General features: G+C 42.8%; 1 protein-coding gene across 3 annotated transcripts in view; it reads left to right on the forward strand.

The window, feature by feature from the left end:
• Positions 1 to 3,024: 3,024 nt before the first annotated feature.
• The window catches only part of LOC115144908 (SHC-transforming protein 2-like), a 35,807-nt gene continuing 13,235 nt past the window's right edge, over positions 3,025 to 25,596 (forward strand). The window contains exons 1-9 of one of the 3 annotated variants that reach the window (XM_029686035.2): positions 3,025 to 3,170; positions 12,063 to 12,308; positions 18,368 to 18,438; positions 20,930 to 20,990; positions 21,079 to 21,198; positions 23,426 to 23,479; positions 23,668 to 23,719; positions 23,924 to 24,050; positions 25,222 to 25,399. In XM_029686035.2, coding sequence (XP_029541895.1) covers positions 12,087 to 12,308; positions 18,368 to 18,438; positions 20,930 to 20,990; positions 21,079 to 21,198; positions 23,426 to 23,479; positions 23,668 to 23,719; positions 23,924 to 24,050; positions 25,222 to 25,399 — 885 coding nt within the window. In that variant the 5' untranslated portion in view covers positions 3,025 to 3,170; positions 12,063 to 12,086. The other 2 variants (XM_065003061.1, XM_065003062.1) reach the window with 2 other exon arrangements.

The raw sequence follows: 25,596 nt of genomic DNA on the forward strand, positions 1-25,596 counted from the left end.
CTGCCACGTTGATCCTCAACACAGGGGCCCCTTAGGGGTGCGTGCATTTTAAGTTTCCTCCCAATATTACACTTTATATACATCACAGAGGACTGAAATATAGTGAAACGGGGATGGACCCTGTTTAGTACAATAGAAATGTTCAGTCTTGCAACTCTTTGGACTAATGATTACACCTCAGATCAGCTAGATGCAGGCAAGAGTGTGCAAGGCAGTATTGAATGTGCCACTGTCTGTTACGTTGATTACTCCAATTTGCCTCTCGACCTGGGCAAATTCAAGTATCATGTAGTAGCCTAAACCTATCGATGTTACATTGAGCTGGGTGAATGGAATATGAATGACAGTCATCAAATATGCTTTAATTGAAATAAGGCCATACTCATTAAAAGAAACGTCCTTCTAATAGTAAACAGCACCGACCGCCACTGGTCTGAATACTTATGTAAATAAGGTATCTGTTTTTAATTTGTAATAATTTAGCTAAAATTTCTAAAAACCTCTTTTCGCATTGTCATTATGGTGTATTGTGTGTAGATTGAAGAATAAAATAAGTCTGTACCGTAACAAAATGTGGAAAAAGTCAAAGGGTCTGAATACTTTCCGAATGCACTGGGTAGCCTAGTGGTTAGAGTGGTGGACTAGTAACCGGAAGGTTGCAAGTTCAAACCCCAGAGTCTTAACTGACTTGCCTGGTTAAATAAAGGTAAAATAAAAAAAATATTTAAAAAATATCTACATTCAAAAAAAATGTTTTCTCAATAGGCTTTGTTGTACAATTAAAGGTCAAATACATTGCATTTAAAACAGTCAGCAATAATCTAATGAATTCAGAGCTTGGTAAATTATACCTAGGCTGAATATAAGCCTTTCAAAACCATAAGACCCACTAATAATTTAATATTTTATCAAAATAGTTGTACCTGCTTTTTTGTTGTTGCAATAATCACTGATTTGGCTTTAAGGTCAGTCTATAAAAATGCCCTTTTTGTTACAAATTTAACCAGAACCATTCACAATGCACATCCACTAATAATGTAGCAGGCATTATAGAAAATGAACACAGATCTCATAAACATTCTCTCAAGCACAAGCCCACGTCCTAGTGAGTAGCCAGAAAATATATATATTTCAACATTTAGCCAACTTGGATTTAGGTATAATCACATGCTCTGAATTCAGCTAACAAGGCAAAACAGTTCAATTGTTATGCACACAACCTTCTGTCCGTCTCCAACTGTTTGAACAGCATGCTAGCCTGTCCAGTTTGTTCAGATGTTGAAATCAAGTCGCCAACCTTATATAACGGTTTTATGCTTATTGCACATTTATAAAACACAGCTAGTATAACAATATTTTTGGGACAAAAATACTGCTAGCGATACGTGGTACTGTAATGCGCGCTCAACAAACTGAGTATTCATTTTCCAGAATCGATGTTCATTGGTAAATCCGTTTTAGTAGTGTCTGCTCTGCTCAAAATTTGAGAAGTTGGATCATAAACAGGGTATGGGTAGAAAGGTTAACTTCTCCTCTATTACAGTAAAATATTGTGTTTAGTGTGTTTTGGTGTCCATATGACCAATTCTGTTGGACCAAACCTCAAATGCAAATAGCGATTAATGAATTGAATTAGTTCAATATATCGCCCAGCCGTAATATGGAGCCAGGGGTTTACACAGCTAGTGCTCAAACTGGGCTCCAACATGCAATTGAAGAGTTCAGAGATTGTGCTGGGGTTTGCCTGCCGCTGTCTAGGCCACAGATTGGCTGACCAGGTCACAAGACACAGGTCAGGAGAGACTTGCCCCAAGCAACAAAGTTTGCCAGAAGCAGATGTGTGAAAGTTGGGTGTCTGTAAACAATGGAAAGCCCATTCTCCAGCACCTCTCCTCTCTGCAGAGTGAAATGGTGTCCCAGAGTTTGTGGGTTAGACCAGGCTGAGAGAAAATGTCCAGGAGCACTGTAAGGGTTTTCTACATTGACTATGTAAGGAATCCTAGTTTTTCCACTGATATCACCAATCACACTCTTCAATACAGTCAACAGTGTGTTTGTTTTGAGTTGCTAAATAACACTGTTAAATGTCAATGGTTTGTTGGTCTACCACATTGTTCCTGTGACATTTGAGAGTTAGAGAGAGAGAGAGATGGATAAACACATATTCTACTGTAATCTTACTTCTGCACTCCATCACTTATTCAATAATATTAACTTGAGACAGTATACATGCACATTGTCTTATTTAGAAATGTAATGTAACAATTGGTTTAAACCTGTTACATCGATTGATTTTCTGACTTCCAGTTGTTTCCACGGGCCCCATGTGTGGTAGTTTTCCTTGTGGAATTAGTTCCATGGAAACAGCATTCCCAGAGAGTGTGTTTTTGCTAGTTGTAATCACATCTCTGGGCTCTGTAATGGTTGCTAATGAGATGTAGTGCATGCACAGCTTGACTTATTCTTCTGCTGATTGCAGTGGCACAGCACACTGAAAACCAGGAGAACATTAGTTCCTTTTATTGTAGTGCAAACAAATTAGTTGCATTGCCAAACACACTAAGTATTACAGATACAGATGTATTCAATTTGATCAGAAAAGGTTTTTCACTGTGTCTGATGTGTATTAAAAAGTCTACACACACTTTTTGTATTCTCACAGAAGACTGGTTTCTGGTCAATATGCAATAGCCTACATTTCCTTAAATACGCCTGTATGGTCTGAAATGTTGCTAACTTTTTTGATTGATTTAAATTCTTCTGGCTATATATTGTGGCACCTGTTTTCACTCTCCTCCAACTCAAAGTAGCAGTAGGCCTAGATAGTATGCATTACCTCTGATACTGTTCAACAAGATCTGAGGCTACTCTCTCTATATCAGTCACATCCTACATATTGATGACATTTGGTTTATAAGTAACTTCTCAATTTCCCTATGCCACAAACAAGCAAGTGATGTGATTGGTTGTTTAGGAGGTGGTGTGTGTGTGTGTATAAGACGTGTGGTAACTGCTGTAGCTTGTTGCCATTTTTGGAGCAGAAGGGTCTTATTCTCACAATGCTGGTATGCTCTCTCACGTACTCTGAACTTCCTTATTGTTTTAGTTTGCTGGGTTACTGTTTCAAGTCAGGGCACCTTCACTCCGCTCTCCAAGTGTCTGTGATATAGGTGAGTCTATTGCTTCCCTCAGAAGGACTTATGTTTACAGCATGTACAGTGTATTGTATTTGTTTGCTCTTTTAAAAATCACAGCGCACGCACACTTCAAATCTCGTGCATTTGTCCATTTTGTCACCACAAGTAATTTTATGATGCACTGAAACTTTTCAACTCCCACTGCTGCAAAAAGCTGACTTCTCCTGCTTGCAAATGAACCAAGCTATTTCTTGACATTTGTATGTGACCTTTTGCGTTGTAATCAAATGTTCCCTGTGTTGCCTTTTCAATTCGTGTCAGATTTGAACTATTTTGAACTATGCCTCCATGTCATCAGCAGTAACAAAACAATGTCCTCTGATGAACTACTGCTGACTGAGGTTATATATTGTGGGGAAAAACAACATTTGTGTATTTCATCTCAGAGTCTGGGTTGTTGGAGGAAGTCACCAGGTTAATTTCGTGTCTTTATTAAATTTGAGCTCAAATGACCTTGTGTATTACAGTGTGAGGAGCTAGCCATGGAGTTATGCTCTGCCTTAATGAGTGGGTGGGCATGCTTTAGTTGGTTGATTGCCCCCTACCTAGATAATTGGTGATTCAGTTAATTATTTGGTCATTCATGTTAACACCCTTACAGAAAAAACATGTGGAAATTAGTTCATGTAAAAATTCACATGCAAAAACAAGTGTTTTTGTAACACTTCACGTGATCACATTTTAACATGTGTAGTTTAAGGTTATCACGTTACCACATTAACTTCACATAATCATAATAATAATAATCACTTCACATGTAATCATGTAATGGAAACGTGTTTTTGGAGCACTTCACGTGATCACATTAAAATTCAGTAAAATTCATGAGTTTTCTTCGTAAGGGCATGCTCTCCTATCACGGTTGGATACAAAGCCTAACCTTAAACCGTTAGCTGTCGCTCACCACCTTAAATAAGCATGCCCCATTCAGAAAATGTAGAACAAAGAACAGATATAGCCCTTGGTTCACCCCAGACTTGACTGCCCTTGACTAGCACAAAAACATCCTGTGGCGTTCTACATTAGCATCGAATAGCCCCCGCAATAGGCAACTTTTCAGGGAAGTCAGGAACCAATATGCACAGTCAGTTAGGAAAGCTAAGGCTAGCTTTTTCAAACAGAAATTTGCATCCTCTAGCACTAATTCCAAAAAGTTTTGGGACACTGTAAAGTCCATGGAGAATAAGAGCACCTCCTCCCAGCTGCCTACTGCACTGAGGCTAGGAAACACTGTCACCACCGATAAATTTACTATAATCAATAATTTCAATAAGCATTTTTCCATGGCTGGCCATGCTTTCCATCTGGCTACCCCTACCCCGGCCAACAGCTCTGCACCCCCTGCAGCAACTTGCCCAAGCCCCCCCTGCTTCTCCTTCACCCAAATCCAGATAGCTGATGTTCTGAAAGAGCTGCAAAATCTGGATCCCTACAAATCAGCCGGGCTAGACAACCTGGACCCTCTCTTTCTGAAATTATCCGCCGAAATTGTTGCAACCCCTATTAGTAGCCTATTCAACCTCTCTTTCATATCGTTTGAGATCCCCAAAGATTTGAAAGCTGCCACGGTCATCCCCCTTTTCAAAGTTAACAAACAGATTACCGACCATTTCAAATCCCACCGTACCTTCTCCACTATGGTTTCCGAGCTGGTCATGGATGCACCTCAGCCACGCTCAAGGTCCTAAACGATATAACCACCATCCATAACAGACAGTACTGTGCAGCCGTCTTCATCGACCTGGCCAAGGCTTTCGACTCTGTCAATCACAGCATTCTTATCGGCAGACTCAACAACCTTGGTTTCTCAAATGACTGCCTCGCCTGGTTCACCAATTAGTTCTCATATAGAGTTCAGTGTGTCAAATTGGAGGGCCTGTTGTCCGGACCTCTGGCAGTCTCTATGGGAGTGCCACAGGGTTCAATTCTTGGGCCGACTCTTTTCTCTGTATATATCAATGATGTTTCTCTTGCTGCTGGTGATTCTCTGATCCACTTCTACGTAGACCCCACCATTCTGTATATATCTGGCCCTTCTTTGGACACTGTGTTAACAAACCTCCAAACGAGCCTCAACGCCATACAACTCTCCGTCCGTGGCCTCCAACTGCTTTTAAATGTTAGTCAAATTAAATGCATGCTCTTCATCACTACTCTGGAAGGTTCTGACCTAGAATATGTGGACAACTACAAATGCCTAGGTGTCTGGTTAGACTGTAAACTCTCCTTCCAGACTCACATTAAGCATCTCCAATACAAAATTAAATCTAGAATCGGCTTCCTGTTTCGCAACAAAGCCTCCTTCACTCATGCTGACAAACATACCCTCGTAAAACTGACTCTCCTACCGATCCTTGACTTCGGCGATGTCATTTACAAAATAGCCTCCAACCACTCTACTCCGCAAACTGGATGTAGTCTATCACAGTGCCATCCATTTTTGTCACCAAAGCCCCATATACTACCCACCACTGAGACCTGTATGGTGGGTTCGTTGCCAAACCCACTGGCTCCAGGTCATCTGTAAGTCTTTGCTAGGTAATGCCCCGCCTTATCTCAGCTCACTGGTCACCATAGCAACACCCACCCGTAGCAGCTGGTATATTTCACTGGTCATTTTAATTTTTTTATTTTACCTTTATTTAACTAAGAACAAATTCTTATTTTCAATGACGGCCTAGGAACTGGTCATTTTAATTTTTTTATTTTACCTTTATTTAACTAAGAACAAATTAAGAACAAAAGAACAAAAACAAGAAGAACAAAAATTAAAATGACCAGTTCCTAGGCCGTCATTGAAAATAAGAATTTGTTCTTAGTTAAATAAAGGTAAAATAAAAAAAGTGGGTTAACTGTTCAGGGGCAGAACGACAGATTTGTACCTTGTCAGCTCGGGGATTTGAACTTGCAACCTTCCGGTTACTAGTCCAACGCTCTAACCACTAGGCTACCCTGCCGCCCCCAAAGCCAACACTTACTTTGGTCGCCTTTCCTTCCAGTTCTCTGCTGCCAATGACTGGAATGAATTTCAAAAATCACTGAAGCTGGAGAGTCTTATATCTCCCTATCTTACTTTAAGCATCAGCTGTCAGAGTAGCTTACTGATCACTGTACCTGTACATAGCCAATCTGTAAATACAACACCCAACTACCTCATCCCCATATTGTTATGTATCTTCTTGCTCTTTTGCACCCCAGTATCTCTACTTGCACATCATCATCTGCACATCTATCACTCCAGTGTTAATGTTAAATTGTAATTATTGCACCTCTATGGCCTATTTAATTGCCTTACCTCCCTACTCTTCTACATTTGCACACACTGTACATAGATTTTTCTATTGTGTTATTGACTTGTACGTTTGTTTATGTGTAACTCTGTGTTGTGTTTTTGTCGCACTGCTTTGCTTTATCTTGGCCAGGTTGCAGTTGTAATTGAGAACTTGTTCTCAACTGACCTACCTGGTTAAATAAAGGTGAAATATATATATATATATTTTTAAACATTAGCTGTTATTTATGTGTTGTAGAATGTGGAATAATGGTCACTGTGGAGTAACTGTATGAATTCATTAGGTCTCACTAGGGCTGTGCACAGTGTGTTGTGAGTCTGTTCGACATTATAATCATAATTGAAAAAGCCTGCTAAACCCCCTAGAGTTGATGTCCATGCCCCCATATAATTTAATTAGCATAATAAAAAAATCTCCATAAAAATCTGTCCGTTAAGCTAGAGTTATATATTGGATGTGTCTCAATACACCGCATCTGCCGATGTCGCACTTCCACATCTGCCGATGTCGCACTTCCACATCTGCCGATGTCGCACTTCCACATCTGCCGATGTCGCACTTCCACATCTGCCGATGTCGCACTTCCTCATCTGCCGATGTCGCACTTCCTCATCTGCCGATGTCGCACTTCCTCATCTGCCGATGTCGCACTTCCTCATCTGCCGATGTCGCACTTCCTCATCTGCCGATGTCGCACTTCCTCATCTGCCGATGTCGCACTTCCTCATCTGCCGATGTCGCACTTCCTCATCTGCCGATGTCGCACTTCCTCATCTGCCGATGTCGCACTTCCTCATCTGCCGATGTCGCACTTCCGCATCTGCCGATGTCGCACTTCCGCATCTGCCGATGTCGCACTTCCGTATCTGCCGATGTCGCACTTCCGCATCTGCGGTGAAAGGTGTCAGAGCTAGAGCGGTATTTGTCAGACCATTAGACATCCCAAAAATCGGTCCTCTCACAGAATTGTCTGTAGGGTTCGAACAGTTTGGCCCACAACTATTATGACCCCTCTATTGAAAGAGAACACGATGGTGTTCTCTGTTTTGCTCTATGTGCCCCACAAGCGTCTTGGAACTCTGAAATCGGTACAGCCGATCTGCCAACTTCTGTCTGAGGAGTCCGAACAGTTTGGACTACACACTAATATTACCCATCTGTGGAAAGGTGAGACTCTCACAAACACATACATGTCAGTTGTTTTGCTCTAGGATGCCCACAGACTCGTCTGAAGGTCCCCGGTACCAGTTGATTTAAAAAAAAAGTATATATGGAGACAGTTTAGTGCCTTAAAAGTTCCATACAGCTTAGTAGACTCTAATGGGTTAATTCTACAGTTTTTACATACTTCATTATTTAAATAACTTTATACTTATCTTTATCAGTTAAACAATGTCACACCTTGATCTGTGTCACCTGTCTTTGTCATTGTTTCCACCCTCCTCCAGGTGTCGCCCATCTTCCCCATTATCCCCTGGGTATTTAGACCTGCCAGTTCGTCTTGTTTGTTCAAGCCAACCAGCGTTTTCTGTCTCAGCTCCTGCTTTCTCCAGTTTCTCTTTTCTTGCCCTCCTGGTTTTGACCCTTGCCTGTCCTGACTCTGAGCCCACCCGCCTGCCTGACCACTCTGCCTGCCCCTGACCCTGAGCCTGCCTACCGACCTGTACCTTTGCCACCATCTGGACTACCGACCTCTACCTTACCCTGAGCCTGCCTGCCGCCTGGTACAGTTGCCACCTCTGGTTTCTGACCCCTGCCTTACCCTGAGCCTGCCTGCCGCCTGGTACTGTTGCCACCTCTGGTTTCTGACCCCTGCCTTACCCTGAGCCTGCCTGCCGCCTGGTACTGTTGCCACCTCTGGTTTCTGACCCCTGCCTTACCCTGAGCCTGCCTGCCGCCTGGTACTGTTGCCACCTCTGGTTTCTGACCCCTGCCTGCATTGTCATGTCTTTTGCCTGCCCCTGTTTGGGATATTAAACTATTGTTTATTTGACGTGGTCTGCATCTGGGTCTTACCTTCATACCTGATACTTTGTGTCTCTCATCCATTATTTTAGACCGTTTAGAGCTGAGTAGTGTTGTGTGTTCCAGAGTAGAATGGTTTCAGATTTAAATTATCATCCTAAATCCACTTCCTGTGTGTCTGATAATATGACATTGGGTTTGATTGTCTGCTGCATGAAACATGTTTTTCTGCTGTGACCAAATTTTCCCAGAAAGATGAGCAGAACAAATCCCGGCTTAACCCACTTTGTCAGGGTTTTTGTAGACTACTCTCCCCCTCCCATGGTAACCTGAAATTGAGAGAATATGAGGGGACTAGAGTGGGGAGCTAAAAGGTCTGGTCTCCTCCTGCAGGCTCCTTTAGAAGATGGCGGATAGCTCTTGGGAGAGGGGTGGGGAAGGAGGGTACACGGGAGGAGAGGTCACATGGGCTGGGAGTAATTCTGAGTATTGCTGCAATGCTAGCTTTGTTAGATTTTGCCTGTTTTTAGGACATGGAATCAATATGTGTGCATTTGCAAATTGGATGTTATACTTCACCATTTGGATGAGTCACATGACTGTGGCAAAATTTCCCCATCACCACTCATATAATCAATCTGAATGAATTGTTTACAATTTTAGCTAGTTAGAAGAAGTTCATTTCTGCACCTTCATTTCTACTCAGATGTTTTCACGTCTTCTCAGCTATTGTTGACCTTTAGTTGCAGTGCAGGAACCACTTGCTGAATTATTGTAGCCTTTAGTTGTGATAGATTAACAACCTTACCATAAGGGGGTAAACACCTATACACAGAACATATTTTTTATACCTTTATTTAACTAGGCAAGTCAGTTAAGAACAAATTATTATTTACAATGGCCTAGGAACAGTGGGTTAACTGCCTTGTTCTGGGGAAGATTTTTACCTTGTCAGCTCGGGGATTTGATTTAGCAACCTTTCAGTTACTGGCCCAACGCTCTAACCACTAGGCTACCTGCCACCAAAAATATACCAACCACACAATGGAAAAGAGTACTTCCTGTTATTTGTTTACTGTGACAGTTTCAAGGCAAGAAAAGATTGTCAAAGAGTTTATGATGCTCAGTCAAGTTCAGGCTCTCAGTCATCATCATCATCCCACTATGGAACCAGAAGTGTAGAGAACAGAGAGATAACTAACTCTCTATGCACACTGGACTCTACCCACACACTCACATATACTTACACTGATACACACACACACTCACATATAATTACACTGATACACACACACACTCACATATACTTACACTGATACACACACACACACTGGACTCTACCCACACACTCACATATACTTACACTGATACACACACACACTCACATATACTTACACTGATACACACACACACTCACATATACTTACACTGATACACACACACACTGGACTCTACCCACACACTCACATATACTTACACTGATACACACAAACACTCACATATATACTTACACTGATACACACACACACTGCATACGCCCACACACACACATAACATGTGCACACATGCTTACTGACACCACACACACACACACACACAAACACTCACATATATACTTACACTGATACACACACACACTGCATACGCCCACACACACACATAACATGTGCACACATGCTTACTGACGCCACACACACACTGCATACGCCCACACACACACATAACATGTGCACACATGCTTACTGACGCCACACACACACACACACAAACACTCACATAAATACTTACACTGATACACACACACAGTGCATACGCCCACACACACACATAACATGTGCACACATGCTTACTGACGCCACACACACACACACACACTGCTTACGCCCACACACACACAACATGTGCACACATGCTTACTGACGCCACACACACACACACACACACACACACACACACACACACACACACACACACACACACACACACACACACACACACACTCACCACACACGCTGCTGCTGCTGCTCCACATATGCTGCTGCTACAGCTCAGTCTTATCGATCCTGTTGTGACTTTACCCCTACCTATATGCACATAGCTACCTCAATTACCTCCGTACCCCTGCACATCAACTCGATACTGGTACTCCCTCTATATAGACATGTCATTTTTACTTGTTATTGTTATTTGTTCACTATGTATTTATTACCTCTGTTACAATTTCTATTTATTTTTGATTTTTTTTGTCTTTAACTCTGGATTTTTGGAAAATAATTTGCAAGTAACTATTTAACTGGTAGTCTACACCTGTTGTTCACAAAGCATGTGGCAAATAAAATTACATTTTGATTTGACATAAGACTTCAGGTACAGTGGGCGTTTTTCTTTACAACCACTGATAATTCATTGCATTTTGTTAAAGTCACAGATGTTTTGTCTTATTTTACTGGCAGCACAATTCAGTCCCATAAATGTGATGTTAATGTGGCTAAAATATTATTATGTGGCTAAGAGATTATTGACTCTTTCACTTAATCATGAATTGATGGTCTTTGTTAAAAATTGCATTCATGTATGTTTTGCTTTTGCAGCCATTGCCTAAGGTATGTCTTATGATAGGAAAAATCTCGATCTTTCTGTCATTCCCACGTGGGGACATTATAATGTTGGTGTCTATGCGCTGCATACAGATACTGATTGTGTGTGCGCATGCGTGTGTGTGTGTGTGTGTGTGCGTGCGTGCGCGCGCTAGGAGGGAGGCTCAGGCAGATATGTGTTAGCTAATGCTGTCTGAGAGCAGCTGGGCAGGGCTAATAAACGAACAATAACACAATGACATCACCCAGAGAGAGAGAGAGTGGGGGTGCGTGCAAGCGAGCCAGAGCAAGGGAGAAGCTCAGATGCAGAGAGGCAGGAGAGAGAGAGAGAGAGAGAGAGAGAGTGTGTGTGAGTGGGAGAGCACTGGACAGTACTCACTCAACATTGACAGGGGATACAGCTCTTTCCAGAAGATTTTGCAGATTTTTTCCCCCCTCTCTTCCATTGCACCTCTCCCCCTCCCCCTTTCCCCTTCCCCTCATCCTCTGTCAACCCCACTCAGCCTTTGCTTCAGGCTGCTCCTCCGGGCATGCTACTTAAGCCAAAGTATGGCCGCTTTCGCAACGCCTCTGTGACCTCCTCCGACGACCTGATGCAGAGCTTAGCCATGAGCGGCAAAGTGGTGGCCACCCCTGTGGTCCTCTCCTCCGCCCCCAGCCTGCCGCTGCCCCCCCTGCCTCCTCTGGAGTCCATCCCCGGGTCCTCCTCCGCAGCCCCGGTCCTAGCCGACTCCCCCTGCCTGGACGGGGAGCAGGACGCCACCACCACTTTCTGCATGCTCATCCCCAGGATGCCTCAGTGGAAGTTCTCCAACACTCTGCTGAGCAGGAGCCCCTCCAACTCCAGCTCCAGCTCCAGCTCAAGCAAGGACTCCGGCAAGACTGCAGCCCCCTCATCGCAGGGCTCGCACGGCCCCAGTGGCCCTTCGGCCCCCAGTGGTCCCGTGGCAAGTCTGGCTGCTGTTTTGAACTCCTGTGACCCTGTGTGTGTCACCCCCTGTTCCCTACAGGCCATCAGCAGGCAGAGATCTGCAATGCGCTCAGCCAGTCCAGGGGGCCATGGAGCAGGGGCTGCAGAGGGCACAGGGAGCCTTGGGGGCCACAGGACAGGGATGAACCGCAGGACCAGGGTGGAGGGCATGTGGCTGGGAGGGGACGACTTCAACCAGAAGGGCAGCTTCATCCACAAGCCCTCCCAGGGATGGCTGCACCCAGACAAGAATATCACAGGCCCTGGGGCCTCCTACATTGTCAGGGTGAGTCACCATGCATGCAGTCCCTCTACAGCTCTCCGCATTACCCACATATTATTTTAATTCTGTGTATATTAAAGCATTTCTGCATTGCATTTTTTTTAAGGGTCATCTTCCGTGCTGTTAAATACTGTATCTGTCAGGGATAATTTGACAGCTTGTTGATGCTTTCCACCGAGTTCCTGTTATGTTGTTTACAAACAAACCTGTAGAATAGTGAATCATTGAAATACCTTTCGGAGTAAAGCTTTAATAAGACAACACTGTCAGAAAGATATCCTGTTTGCAGATGACATTGGGACGTCTCATTCCTTGGAAATAATATCCGAATGTTAAGATGATAAACCACGCTAAGTGTGTCTCTTGGATACAATGGGACATTAGGATGCCGGGCAGTGTGTTATGCAGCCAATGTGTGGAGGCTGAGGAGTTAGATGGCTCTCTCTGCTTTATGTGGTGTGATGTAGTGGGCTGGGGAGACTGCGTCAGCCTTCAGGCTTTCGAGTGGGTGGATGTCAGTTGAGTGAAATATAGATAATGGAATCGTAAACTGAACAACAAATATTGCATGCGGTGAATGAGTGATATGTGGAGTGAGTCAGAATCTATATTAATAGAATGTGCATAACAAAGCACAATAATTTAATGAGGTTCATCTCTAGTTTCAATGAAGTGTGTGTGTGGGAGGGGGATGTTTTGTGATTAGCCTGATTGTTTGCGCCTAAGTGAAGGATTGGATGTCATGTTACTTCAGACAGACATACATTACATCGTCGTAATCAGTGACAATGGTTATTTTGCAAAAAAAGCAAATATACAAAGATTTAGATATCATTTCCTGGTCTAAGCTGGTGACTTTGGCTCACAAAGGGTTACATCCGAGGCAGAGTGTTTGACGTCAATGTCAATGATCTCCCCCTCCTTTACTCCCCCCAGCCTCAATAAAACGACATGGCTCTTTATTAGCCCAGTCTAGGCCCAAGCACGCTTTGTAATTACATTACACACAGGCACCATTCATTCCTATATTCAATTACATTTAATCACAGTCATTTGCATCACATGTACTGGGGAAGAACTAGCGTGACATAGCAGGGTATTCTAGTCCATCTGTAGTAGCAGACAGCAGAGAGAGAACACCCAGCCAGGGGTTTCCCTCAGCTCTAATCCTGCTTTCCTCACATGCCTAACATAGGCTGCAGCTAAGCATGCTGCAAGGAGAAACAATACCTAAGAGCATTATAGGAAATATTTCATTCCTGTTACGCCCTGCACCAGTTTTCATTAGCAGTTTGCTGTAGCTTACCATTATAATAATATTTAAATGGCCCCTGCAGCCAGCCAGGCAGATAAAATGGCAGTGTGTATATATAGTGTATATATATATATATATATATATTACTGTCTGCATGACAGCAGATTTATGCTGCGCTCTGCTTTTCTCTCTGCCATCTTTATATCTTTATATATTTATTTTATTTTTTATTGAACCTTTATTTAACTAGGCAGGTCAGTTAAGAACAAATTGTTATTTACAATCACGGTCTACCAAAAGGCAAAATGCATCCTGCAGGGACGGGGGCTGGGATTAAAAATAAAAAATAAATGAAATAAAAATAACAATAAAAATATTGGACAAAACACACATCACGACAAGAGAGACAACACAACACTGCATAAAGAGAGGCCTAAGACAACAACACAGCATGGTGGCAACACAACATGGCTGCAGCACAACATGGTAGCAGCACAAAACAGGGTACAAACATTATTGGGCACAGACAACAGCACAAAGGGAAAGAAGGTAGAGACAACAATACATCACACAAAGCAGCCACAACTGTCAGGAAGAGTGTCCATGATTGAGTCTTCGAATGAAGAGATGTGCTGCTGCCATTGTTATTGTAGTTTTTTATTTTCTTATTTTACCAGGTAAAAAAAAACACATTCTCATTTACAGCAACGACCTGGGGAATAGTTACAGGGGGGAGGAGGAATGAGCCAATTGGAAGCTGGGGATGATTAGGTGACACAATAAGTGCCAATAAGTGCCATGTCATCTTTAGTGACCATAGAGAGTCAGGACAACCGTTTAACGTCCCATCTGAAAGACAGCACCCTACACAGGGCAGTGTCCCCATTCACTGCCCTTGGGCATTGAGATATTTTTTTAGACCAGAGGAAAGAGTGCCTCCTACTGGCCCTCCAACACCACTTCCAGCAGCATCTGGTCTCCCATCCAGGGACTGACCAGGATCAATTATGTTTAGCGTCAGAGGCAAGCCAGCAGTGAGATGAATGCCACATCGTCTTCTCTCTTCTCTGCTGGAGGGAGACACAGGCAGACAGACAGGCAGAGAGGCAGGCAGACAGACACCATTGTGCACATTTCCTCCCAGGCACTTCCTCCCTGTCCCTGCAGCCAGCCGTCCACCCCGGCAAGCTGAGGCAGAAGCTGTGGTGTGGTTGCCCTGCATCTGCCTCTTCCACAGCCATTCCACTGCAATGCAGGCCTTCTGAAACCAAACCCACACAGCTGCCATCCATCCACCCTGACCTGTAAAACTGCAACATGAGAAATACTAAGAGAGTTATTCAGCGAAAAGAAAAAAGACTTGCACCTTGGTTGGACTGTAAGGTAGCGACAGTGCAGTATAACTTTTCCACCTAGAAACATGAGCCCCTAGCCAGTATCTCCCTGCATCTATCTAGAGAGCAGAGCATCAACAGCATAGATATTAGATCGACTTTGGCTGGAGACTTGGAACAGGATGTTCTTGGATAGAGGGACCAAATTTGCCTCTGTAATATGATAGATACCCTTTGTTGACAGTCACTTCCTTCAAGGCAACAGCGAAGATGGCGTGTCTTTCAGAGGAAGAGAGCTGGCTAAGAAGAAGGACACATTTTCAGAATTTCTCTGGAATGTTTCTTGGAAACGCTGCATCACAGGTTTCCGGAAGGGAGCATTAGAGATTATGTCGGGGGGCAGAAGTAGAGTAGAGCGCTCGAAAGCACAGTGTATCGTCCGAGAGAGAGTGACAATGAAGGCATTGAGAAGAAGCTAGAGAGAAGGAGAGGGAAAAGGACGGAGAGGAGGAGACTGTCTGACTGATGGAAGACTTCCCCTGTCTCCTAATCTGGTTAGGGTGCTTGTTTAGCTCTAAGGCAGTGGAGTTAGCCTGATTATTTCTTTCCCTGTCTCTGGCAGCAGCCAGCCACAACAACAGATCCAGACAAACTACACATACAGTAACAAGACATTGATTGAGCTTGAGTCAAATGAGGATGCATAGGTTGGCTAAGCTCCTACACCTGTGAAAGTGAAGGAGACTACAGTATACCTACCCCATACACTGAATGTTCAGCACATTAAGAACGTTATTCTTAATATTAGGTTGCCTCGATTCATCATGGGCTCTACAAGGTGTGGAAAGAGTTCCACAGGGATGTTGGCCCATGTTGACTCCAATGCTTCCCACAGTTGTGTCAAGTTGGCTGGATGTCCTTTGGGTGGTGGACCATTTTTGAGACACACAGTAAACTGTTGAGCATGAAAAACCCAACAGTGTTGCAGTTCTTGACACAAACCAGTGCCCCTGGCACCTACTACCATACCCGGTTCAAAGGCACTTAAATATTTTGTCTTGCCCGTTCACCATCTGAATGGCACACATACACAATCCATGTCTCAAGGCTTAAATATCATGTCACACCTGTCTCCTCCCCTTCATCTACACTGATTAAAGTGGATTTAACAAGTGACATCAATAAGGGATCATAGCTTTCACCTGTATTCACTTGGTCAGTCTATGTCATGGAAAGAGCAGGTGTTGCTAATGTTTTGTACACTCAATGTACATACAGCAGGTTGATACTGTATAGTGGAAGCACAGTCAACTTGGTGTGCTCTTTAAAGTAGCACAGTAATGCAAATGTGTCTGCGTAGGTGTGTGTGTGTGTGTGTTCACTCGGCTGATTTATCTGTTGTCTATATTGGTGTTTGGTTTTGCGTGGGTGTGGTTGTCCCACTTAGACCTAGAGGACATGTCATAAGAGGCATGTTTTTAATTAGAAAAGAAAGATTAGCCACATCCACTCTGCCCCTGGCTCTGTCACACCTAAACACTGTTGGAGATTTTCCAGTCATCGGATGATTTTCAGTAACCTATACTGTTCTCTTTGAAGTAGAAAGAATAATCAATATAAGCTTAAATATTAGACACATGCAAGCAGAATGAAGGCTAAACCTATGTGAGTGTCCAAGCTGGATCAACATGGAATTGACCATTGGACATGTAAAAAACAGAACATAAGCAGAATCTGTGTAGATGAGGCAAGGTAAACTAACAAGACGTGACTGTTCTGGGCCATATCTGATCAGAAACTGTGTAGATGAGGCAAGGTAAACTAACAAGACGTGACTGTTCTGGGATATATCTGAGCAGAATCTGTGTAGATGAGGCAAGGTAAACTAACAAGATGTGACTGTTCTGGGCCATATCTGATCAGAAACTGTGTAGATGAGGCAAGGTAAACTAACAAGACGTGACTGTTCTGGGCCATATCTGATCAGAAACTGTGTAGATGAGGCAAGGTAAACTAACAAGACGTGACTGTTCTGGGACATATCTGATCAGAAACTGTGTAGATGAGGCAAGGTAAACTAACAAGACGTGACTGTTCTGGGCCATATCTGATCAGAAACTGTGTAGATGAGGCGAGGTAAACTAACAAGACGTGACTGTTCTGGGCCATATCTGATCAGAAACTGTGTAGATGAGGCGAGGTAAACTAACAAGACGTGACAGGTCTGGGCCATATCTGATCAGAAACTGTGTAGATGAGGCAAGGTAAACTAACAAGACGTGACTGTTCTGGGCCATATCTGATCTGGTGAAGGCTACTGGACACTCACACAAGTTAAGCATACGTTGATAATGTAAGTCTGAACTTGTAAAGACCTTTGGACAGAAACTTTAGCTAAGGGGTATGCATGCCACGCCACCAATAGAATCTATGCCCCAATATCTGAGCCAATAAGAGAATGGAAACTATGTAACAAAGCAAGTGGGGTGATGATGTTATGTAAAGGTAAAAATGTATAAAAGCCAAGCACTAAGAATAAGAAGGCAGTCTTCCATGGAGGTGCTCGGCTTTTGTTGTTCTCTGCAATAAAAGTCTAATTGAATTCACAAGCTCCGGTATCTGAATAATATTTGTTTTAATACTTTCCACGACAACACCCATGGATTTCAATTGCTAATCAAGACAAATTAAATACAAATGACAAAATGTGTCTTTTTCTGGGAGCTGTGTACGGTTGGTACACAGGGCATGATGCATAGACAGAAGAGGATTTTAAAGGAGATGTGGCCTATTTAAACATAATTTAAATTGGCTTAGATCTATGATGTTTAAATTACTCCGATGCTGATATGGTTCAATAATACAGCCCATTTAATGTCCTAGTATACGTAGCATACGTATGATGTATAATAGTCTTTTTGGTAGTAGATGGGAGTTTCAGTGTGACTAATAACAGACTCCAGGGGAGCCCTGGTGATGGAGTAACCTCTCCCAGAGCACTTTCCTGGGTCTCCCGTGACACACACTCTAACAAACACACACCCACACACAAAACACACACACACACACTCACACACTCCTCTGGGGCCTCTGAGGCTGCAGCTCCCTAATCTAATACCCATTATTACCACCTTAACCAGACCATTACCCCGTCCCTAACACTGCCTGCAAATGACTGGGCCTCAGTCATATTGACTATGTTACTATATGGGGTATTAGTACTATGGTATAGATATGTTTCATACTATACAGTAATGTGTTAACCATTCTGGAAATACATGCCACACTGTGTGTGACCCATTGCCGTAGTGCCATGTATCAGTGAAAAGGGCGGTCATGACAGTTCCTGTCTTGTAAAGTACTGTATGTATTAACGACCCTCTAATTGGATTGAGAAAAGGAATCTATAGAATAATACATCTGGGTTGGAAATCTGTCATGTGATAAAGTATGTTGTTTTTCTGTCTTTGCAGTACATGGGCTGCATTGAGGTGTTGAAGTCGATGCGATCGCTGGACTTCAACACTCGGACCCAGGTGACGAGGTAAGCGAGAGTTGAGAATGTCCTGCTTGTGATGAGTCAATAGAACCCAATCTGAGCAGAGGGAGAAGGTAAACACAAGTCACAGTGATACCAAATCAGGTAGAGATTCACAGGCATGCCAGTCCAGCTTTCCCCTGTAATGATATCACTAGAGGGAAACAGTTCCTGCAGAAGGCCCAGAATACTGTGACATTTTGACGTAGCCATTTATGCATGTCAATGGCACATGTGAGCTTTTGCTGTGTGTGTGACTGTTGGCACTCACATGTGTGCTTGTGTGTCTGTGTGCGCGGGGCTCCTTGCCTGAGTTGGAGCAGTGTAGGCCCTCCCTATATTTCTCTCCTCCATGATCGATTGTCAGTAATCTGAGCCCACACACACACAGGGCTTAAGTGCTGGGGGAGAGGCAGAGATGGAGTGATGGAGAGATCTATTATTGATGATGCTCGCTAATGACTGTGGAGAGCTGAGCTGCAGTGGTCCACATGGACTCTACCCTGCCTGTCTGTGGGAGACAGAGTAAAACAACAAGGAAGAAGGAAGTGGGAGAAATATAATGTTTATATGGTTTAAAGAGCAGAGATTGAAGATGGATGTATTTATGACAGTATTATGGCAAGATCTATGATATAATGAACTTACCAGTGCTCCGTTTGAATAATTTAGTAACGAGCTCAGTTATCATTGCTTTCAGAATGACATTTGTTTACACTATACCGTTATTGTCTAAGGATATTGAAGAACAGTTTGGGATGTTTACATTTAACCATGCATTCCGAATTAATTAATTTAATGAAATGAGTTTTTCCTGTTTTTCCTGTTCTGCTTCTATTAGTTTTTTTTCCTGTTGTGTATTTTCTGCAGTCGTTTGTTATTGGCAGCTTAACAAAAATCCTGTCATTCCCCATGAAAAAACTTCAAAGACTGCCTGGAGATTAAACCACTGATTATTTGTTGTTCCTGCATGAGTCTGAAGGTCCTCTTTGACAGGTCATGCAATGTCATGGTTTTGGACCAATATGCTCCAATGGGACTGTACTTGGCCAGGACAGAGACTGTAGACTAACACACCAAAACACTCAGGCCCAGGATCCATGCACTGCTATTCTCCCAGGCCTCAAGTTGAGTCATATGCAAATGCTGTTTTCCAAAACTCTCTTAAAAGTCCTTTACTGGAGATGGATGCTGATCCTTGACTCTAGCTGGCGCCACCACCTGTCCCCTCTGTCCCCTGACAGACCCTATGTTCCGGCTGTCTCTGCCACCACACAAGGGGACAACATCATCAGACATCATCACTCATTAGTCCCCAAGGCTGCCCATGCTCACAGTTAGAGCATCCTAATGGCATAGAATACACTGCAGTAGTACACCACAAAATGTGGCTCTCCCATTGCTTCTGAATCAGGAGAATAAATGGAGAGGAAAATGAAGGCTAAATCGAATAGAGCCTAATGAGGCCATAAATCCTCAGACCAAGACATCAATCATGCTGAGATGTTTTTGTTCCTTACCCAAACAGAATTTACTGGGGAGAATATGCTTATGTGAACTCAGCTGAATAGGATATTGATATTAAGTGTTCCTCCTGTTAGCCTTGTGTAAACTGAGATTAGACATCTTCTGTCCTGCTTTGATCTGAGGGACCTCCCTGTGACCTTTTTATTTTATTTGATTTATTTCACCTTTATTTAACCAGGTAGGCAAGTTGAGAACAAGTTCTCATTTACAATTGCGACCTGGCCAAGATAAAGCAAAGCAGTTCGACACATACAACGACACAGAGTTACACATGAAGTAAAACAAACATACAGTCAATAAAGCAGTAGAAAAATAAGTCTATATACAATGTGAGCAAATGAGGTGAGATAAGGGAGGTAAAGGCAAAAAAAGGCCATGGTGGCAAAGTAAATACAATATAGCAAGTAAAACACTGGAATGGTAGATTTGCAATGGAAGAATGTTCAAAGTAGAAATAAAAATAATGGGGTGCAAAGGAGCAAAATAAATAAATAAATAAAATACAGTAGGGAAAGAGGTAGTTGTTTGGGCTAAATTTTTGAAGTGAGATGGATTGGTGACCCCTGACCTCTGACCTGAGGCTGAGGGAGGGGCTACTGACCTGCTTTCTCTATAGCTTACGTAACCACTTCACCCATAGGCTGTCTATAGGTTGAGGATGAAGGAGTACAGTTAGACTTTTCAACATTTTCCCATGTAGCTGCTTGATGCTGAATTCTAAATTGACCCCTAGCCCATATCCTATTTAGTAGATCTGAGTGGATTGGCTAGGTGTATCCAACATGGCAAGATGCTCTTCTAGACTATCAAAGGGCAAGATGGAAATATTACCATGATGCTCAGATCTAGAACTCTTCAATGGTATGGTTAAGGGGGAGATATGGGATTCAGTATGGCTGTAACGGTCTCGTCTTAGTGTGTTGTCATTGTGACCCCTTTGCCTCTCCTCTTTCCCTCTCCACCCACCCAGGGAGGCCATCAACAGACTGTGTGAAGCTGTGCCTGGGAGTAAGGGGGCCTGGAGGAAGAAGGTGGGCGAAAAAAATATGTTGATGCAACACTGTAGTTAAGTTTGTGTGTGTGTGATGCTAACCCAAGCTCTGTGCTCCTGTCCTGAAGAACATTAACAAGGCCCTGCAGACCATCATGGGGAAGAGTAACCTGCGCTTCGCTGGTATGGGCATCGCTGTCAACATCTCTATAGAGGGCCTCAACCTGCTCATCCCCACGACACGACAGGTTAGGGATCCCCTCTCTACAACTAACCACAGAACATAGCACAGGATATCACACCCAGGGCCATCAGAGTATGGCAGTCGCTACAAAAAAGTAGACCAAAATGATTCCAATCCCGATTAAAATGTATTAGTTGGCTGGCTTTATGACCATGCAGAGCATCGCTTGGAGAGAAGCTGCCAGTCTAGCCTGCAATGCCCTTCTCTCACTTTAAAGTGGAACTGAAACGCTCAAATCAACCTACATCATTGTTTTACGGTGTTAGGTTTTCTTGTAGAATGTGCTTTTAGAACATAATATGATACGTTTTTTGAGCGCCAAGCACAAGCTTAGAGAGATATGGCCGCAGCCATATTGAAACAACGTCAGGGGAATGGTAGAGCATCCGTGTGCCTACTTTACTCATGGATTTTTTAAAACAAGACTCTGATAAAGAAGTGAATAAACTTAAAGTTAAAACTACCAATTTGAGATGGAAAAACAACAAAATACACACAATCATGTTAACAAGCCTTTATAATCCGGTTAAAAATCCACTTGCATACATTTTTGAGCTCATTAAGCTGTTGGCTACATTACAGTGATTTTCACATGGTCAGTGGATCTACTTTTACCTGACATTGTGTAAGCTAGCTAAATGCATGATGTCCACAAGAACAAAGTTGATAGCTAGCATCGATTAAGCCGGAGTAGTCCAGTCAAAAACCCACTTGCACATGTTTGTGTGTTCATTCAGCGAGTAAGGTCTAGCTGTGTTAAACATTACTACTAGCTTTGACTTGGGCATCGGATCATACTGTGTTAGCCGAAGTTAAGGCCTTTTCTCACCAACTGCTTTGCGATCTTTTCGTCCAAATCCGTCTTATTTTCATATACTGTGTTTTTATTGTTGTCAAAATGAAAGCATTCTCATTGAGGCTCCTAACATGCATTGTAATCTGTGCTGCCTGTCAGACGAACCATTCAAGGATGTCATTGGTGATACGTTATCAAGATGGCGGCACGTAGTAGTCAGATGAGCCAATTTCCAAACGTTTTAACATAAATATGAGTTTTAGCAGTTTTAAGGGTAGCATCATGCTTCTTTATCACATTTGGTTAACAAAATCACCTTAACTTACTACAATATTTCAGTTCATCTTGAAGAAGGCAAAGAGCAGAGACAGTGCCAGACAGTTTGTATGGCCGGTCATTCAGGCAATGCACCAAATGATTTGAATTTGATGTCTGCATTTGACCTCGGCCTAGTAAGCCTCGTGGCCAGCTGTTTTATGTATCTATTACTTTCACATTGATCTCAGCATTTGAAGTTGGCCTTGTTGTGACTGGTTATGCATCTATTTCACGTAGCACGGTATGGGCCTTTCCACAAGTAAATGCATAATTTTATGATGTGGTTGACATTGTGTATGCATTTCCACTGACATTTAAACCCATTATTGCGGTGAGAATTAATGTCTGGGGTCATTTTTGTTTGTTTTTGTTGTTCTCCAAATAGCATTTTAGAGTTTTTCAATTGTGTAGAAATGCAGTAAATGACATTCAAGTTCCTCCACCACGGAGAGGTGAGAACAATTGGGTTAGCTAATGCCAGGTCTGTGATATGAAAGGTGTAATCAGGCGCGTCAGTTCAGCTAAACCTAGGGAATGACAAAGCTAGGGAATGACAAACTAGGGAATGACAACGCTAGGGAATGACAACGCTAGGGAATGGCAAAGCTAGGGAATGGCAAAGCTAGGGAATGGCAAAGCTAGGGAATGACAAAGCTAGGGAATGACAAAGCTAGGGAATGACAAAGCTAGGGAATGGCAAAGCTAGGGAATGACAAAGCTAGGGAATGGCAAAGCTAGGGAATGACAAAGCTAGGGAATGGCAAAGCTAGGGAATGACAAAACTAGGGAATGGCAAAGCTAGGGAATGACAAAGCTAGGGAATGACAAAGCTAAGGAATGGCAAAGCTAGGGAATGACAAAGCTAGGGAATGACAAAACTAGGGAATGGCAAAGCTAGGGAATGGCAAAGTGGGGTGTGGGTGGGGGGCTATCACACTTCATATCACACACTTGGCTTTGGCTAGCTCACAGCAGGGTAGTGCAACACAAAGCAATAAATTGCTATCTTTTTAGCTTCCTGTTTTAGGATAGCTGATTAGTAGAAGATGTGATATTGATGTGGTGAAGGACTGATATAAAGTCTGCACCTTCCTTTCTTTCTCTCTCTCTTTCACAGGTGATAGCACACCATCCCATGGAGTCCATCTCCTTTGCCTCTGGGGGAGACACGGTGAGAGTTTGTAGCATAAGTGCACTTTAGGCTTTCCCTGTTTTCCTCTGTCTGTTTGTTGAAATGGGCCGATTGGTAGACTGCATGTCTGACTTGGCTGCTTTTCACCGTTTTCCAATCCTGTGACCATCTTATTCAATTATATCCTAATTCATCAGAGTTTATTGAGGTTTTTCCCTCCGTTGCAGGACACGCCGGATTATGTTGCTTATGTGGCCAAAGATCCAGTCAATCAGAGAGGTATTTCATAAACAGAAATAATATGTCTATTATACGTCCATGCAGTTTCTTCCTGGCATTAAACGCATGAGAGTTTACTGACAATATGGTTCACTAACAGTTGTTTAAGTTAAAGATATTGATGTTTTCTAACTATTCTTTAAAATATAAGTTGTTATGCTCACAGGGGCGTTGCAGCACTCACATCCACTGTGTTCTCTTCAGCATGCCATATCCTGGAGTGTGGTGACGGTCTAGCCCAGAATGTCATCAGTACCATCGGCCAGGCCTTTGAACTGCAGTTTAAACAGTACCTCCACAGCCCTCCCAAAGCCATCCCCACCATGGAGAGGTGAGACCAATGATTTATATATACACTAGATCAAGCCTGATGATGAGTTGGTTATTTTAATTAGCTGTGTAGTGCTAGAGCAAAAAAACAAAACGTTACTCAGGACCAAGTTTGAGAAACCCTGCAATAGATGACTGATAGGAGACGCTGTGTTGAAGCCACCGTGCCTCCACCATTGTAGAAAATAGTTAGGAAGCTATAGAAATGCATGTATTAATGTCTACATTAGTTTTTGCCATGTTTATTCTATTACAGAAGCCTTTCTGCATACTTTTAAATTAGATTATGTGAGCTAAACATAATAAAGTATAGAAAAACATATAAAACAATATGTATTTTTGGGCGACCTGACCAAATTCACATAGTAAGTTAGAGATCTGTCATTCTCATTGAAAGCAAGTCTAAGAAGTGGTAGATCTGTTCTATGTTTACTATTTCTATGCTTCCCATTCTTATGTTTCGTTTTTGCGGTTTTTAATTTGGTTTTGTACACCAGCTTCAAACAGCTGAAAATACAATATTTTTGGTTATGAAAAATATATTTCACAGCTGTTTAGATGGTACAATGATTCTCTACACCATACTTCCTAGTTTTGTCACATAAACTGAAATTAGGCAAACTATTAGAGTTTTAGCAACCAGGAAATGGTGTAGCGACTTTCTGCATAGTGCACCTTTAAAGTCAATTTTTTTTAAATGACTAATGTTACTGTCCCCACTACAACAACAAAAAATACTTAAATACACACAATGTATTCATCCTATGTGGTTAGCACACATTGGTACAGTGCAAGCATGGTGTCCTATTTAAAGCGTTGACTTGCATTTTACACAGACACACACTCAACTCGATATGAAACTCGTCCTTTTTTCTCTCGGTCAGGTGTTAGAAATGTGATATGCTGCGCTCAGATTTCAGCCCATCATCCTGTTTTGATCCCAATTAAATCAAAACTGTTATTTAAAGTGTAATGTGTTTCGCTGTGTCACCGGGTAGACAGAACTCTACTGTACCTGCTCTGCTCTTGATTCAAATGTATCTCCTGCTACCAACAATATAACCATTCAAACCTAGTGTTTTATGTTATTGGCTGTGGAGGATGTGTCTGATCCCTTTTCCTTGTCACATTTTGGAAATTCAATTACCTCTATTCTAACCGTGTCACCTCAGGAACATCAGGACAGAGGACTCGGCGTGGGGTGATGACGAGGACTCCTCGGAGCATGACTACTACAACAGCATCCCAGGGAAGGAGCCTCCTGTTGGAGGAGTGGTGGACTCGAGGCTGAGGCCTTGTACGGCCTTGCTGGGCCACGTCCACAGCCAACCACAGAGCAAGGCAGCGCAGGTGATTCCCCAGCCTCCAGGATTACCTACATAAACCCTTTGATCTAGTATCTGTGGACACACGACTGATGACCTTGCCCCCATAATGTATATAAGAGAGAGCTGTGGACTTACAGTAGCAGTGAACTCAATAACTGTAGATTTAATTTTACCTTTATTTAACTAGGCAAGTCAGTTAAGAACAAATTCTTATTTTCA

This window comes from Oncorhynchus nerka, linkage group LG17 (assembly GCF_034236695.1).
Source record: "Oncorhynchus nerka isolate Pitt River linkage group LG17, Oner_Uvic_2.0, whole genome shotgun sequence".
Classification (NCBI taxonomy): Eukaryota; Metazoa; Chordata; class Actinopteri; order Salmoniformes; family Salmonidae; genus Oncorhynchus; species Oncorhynchus nerka.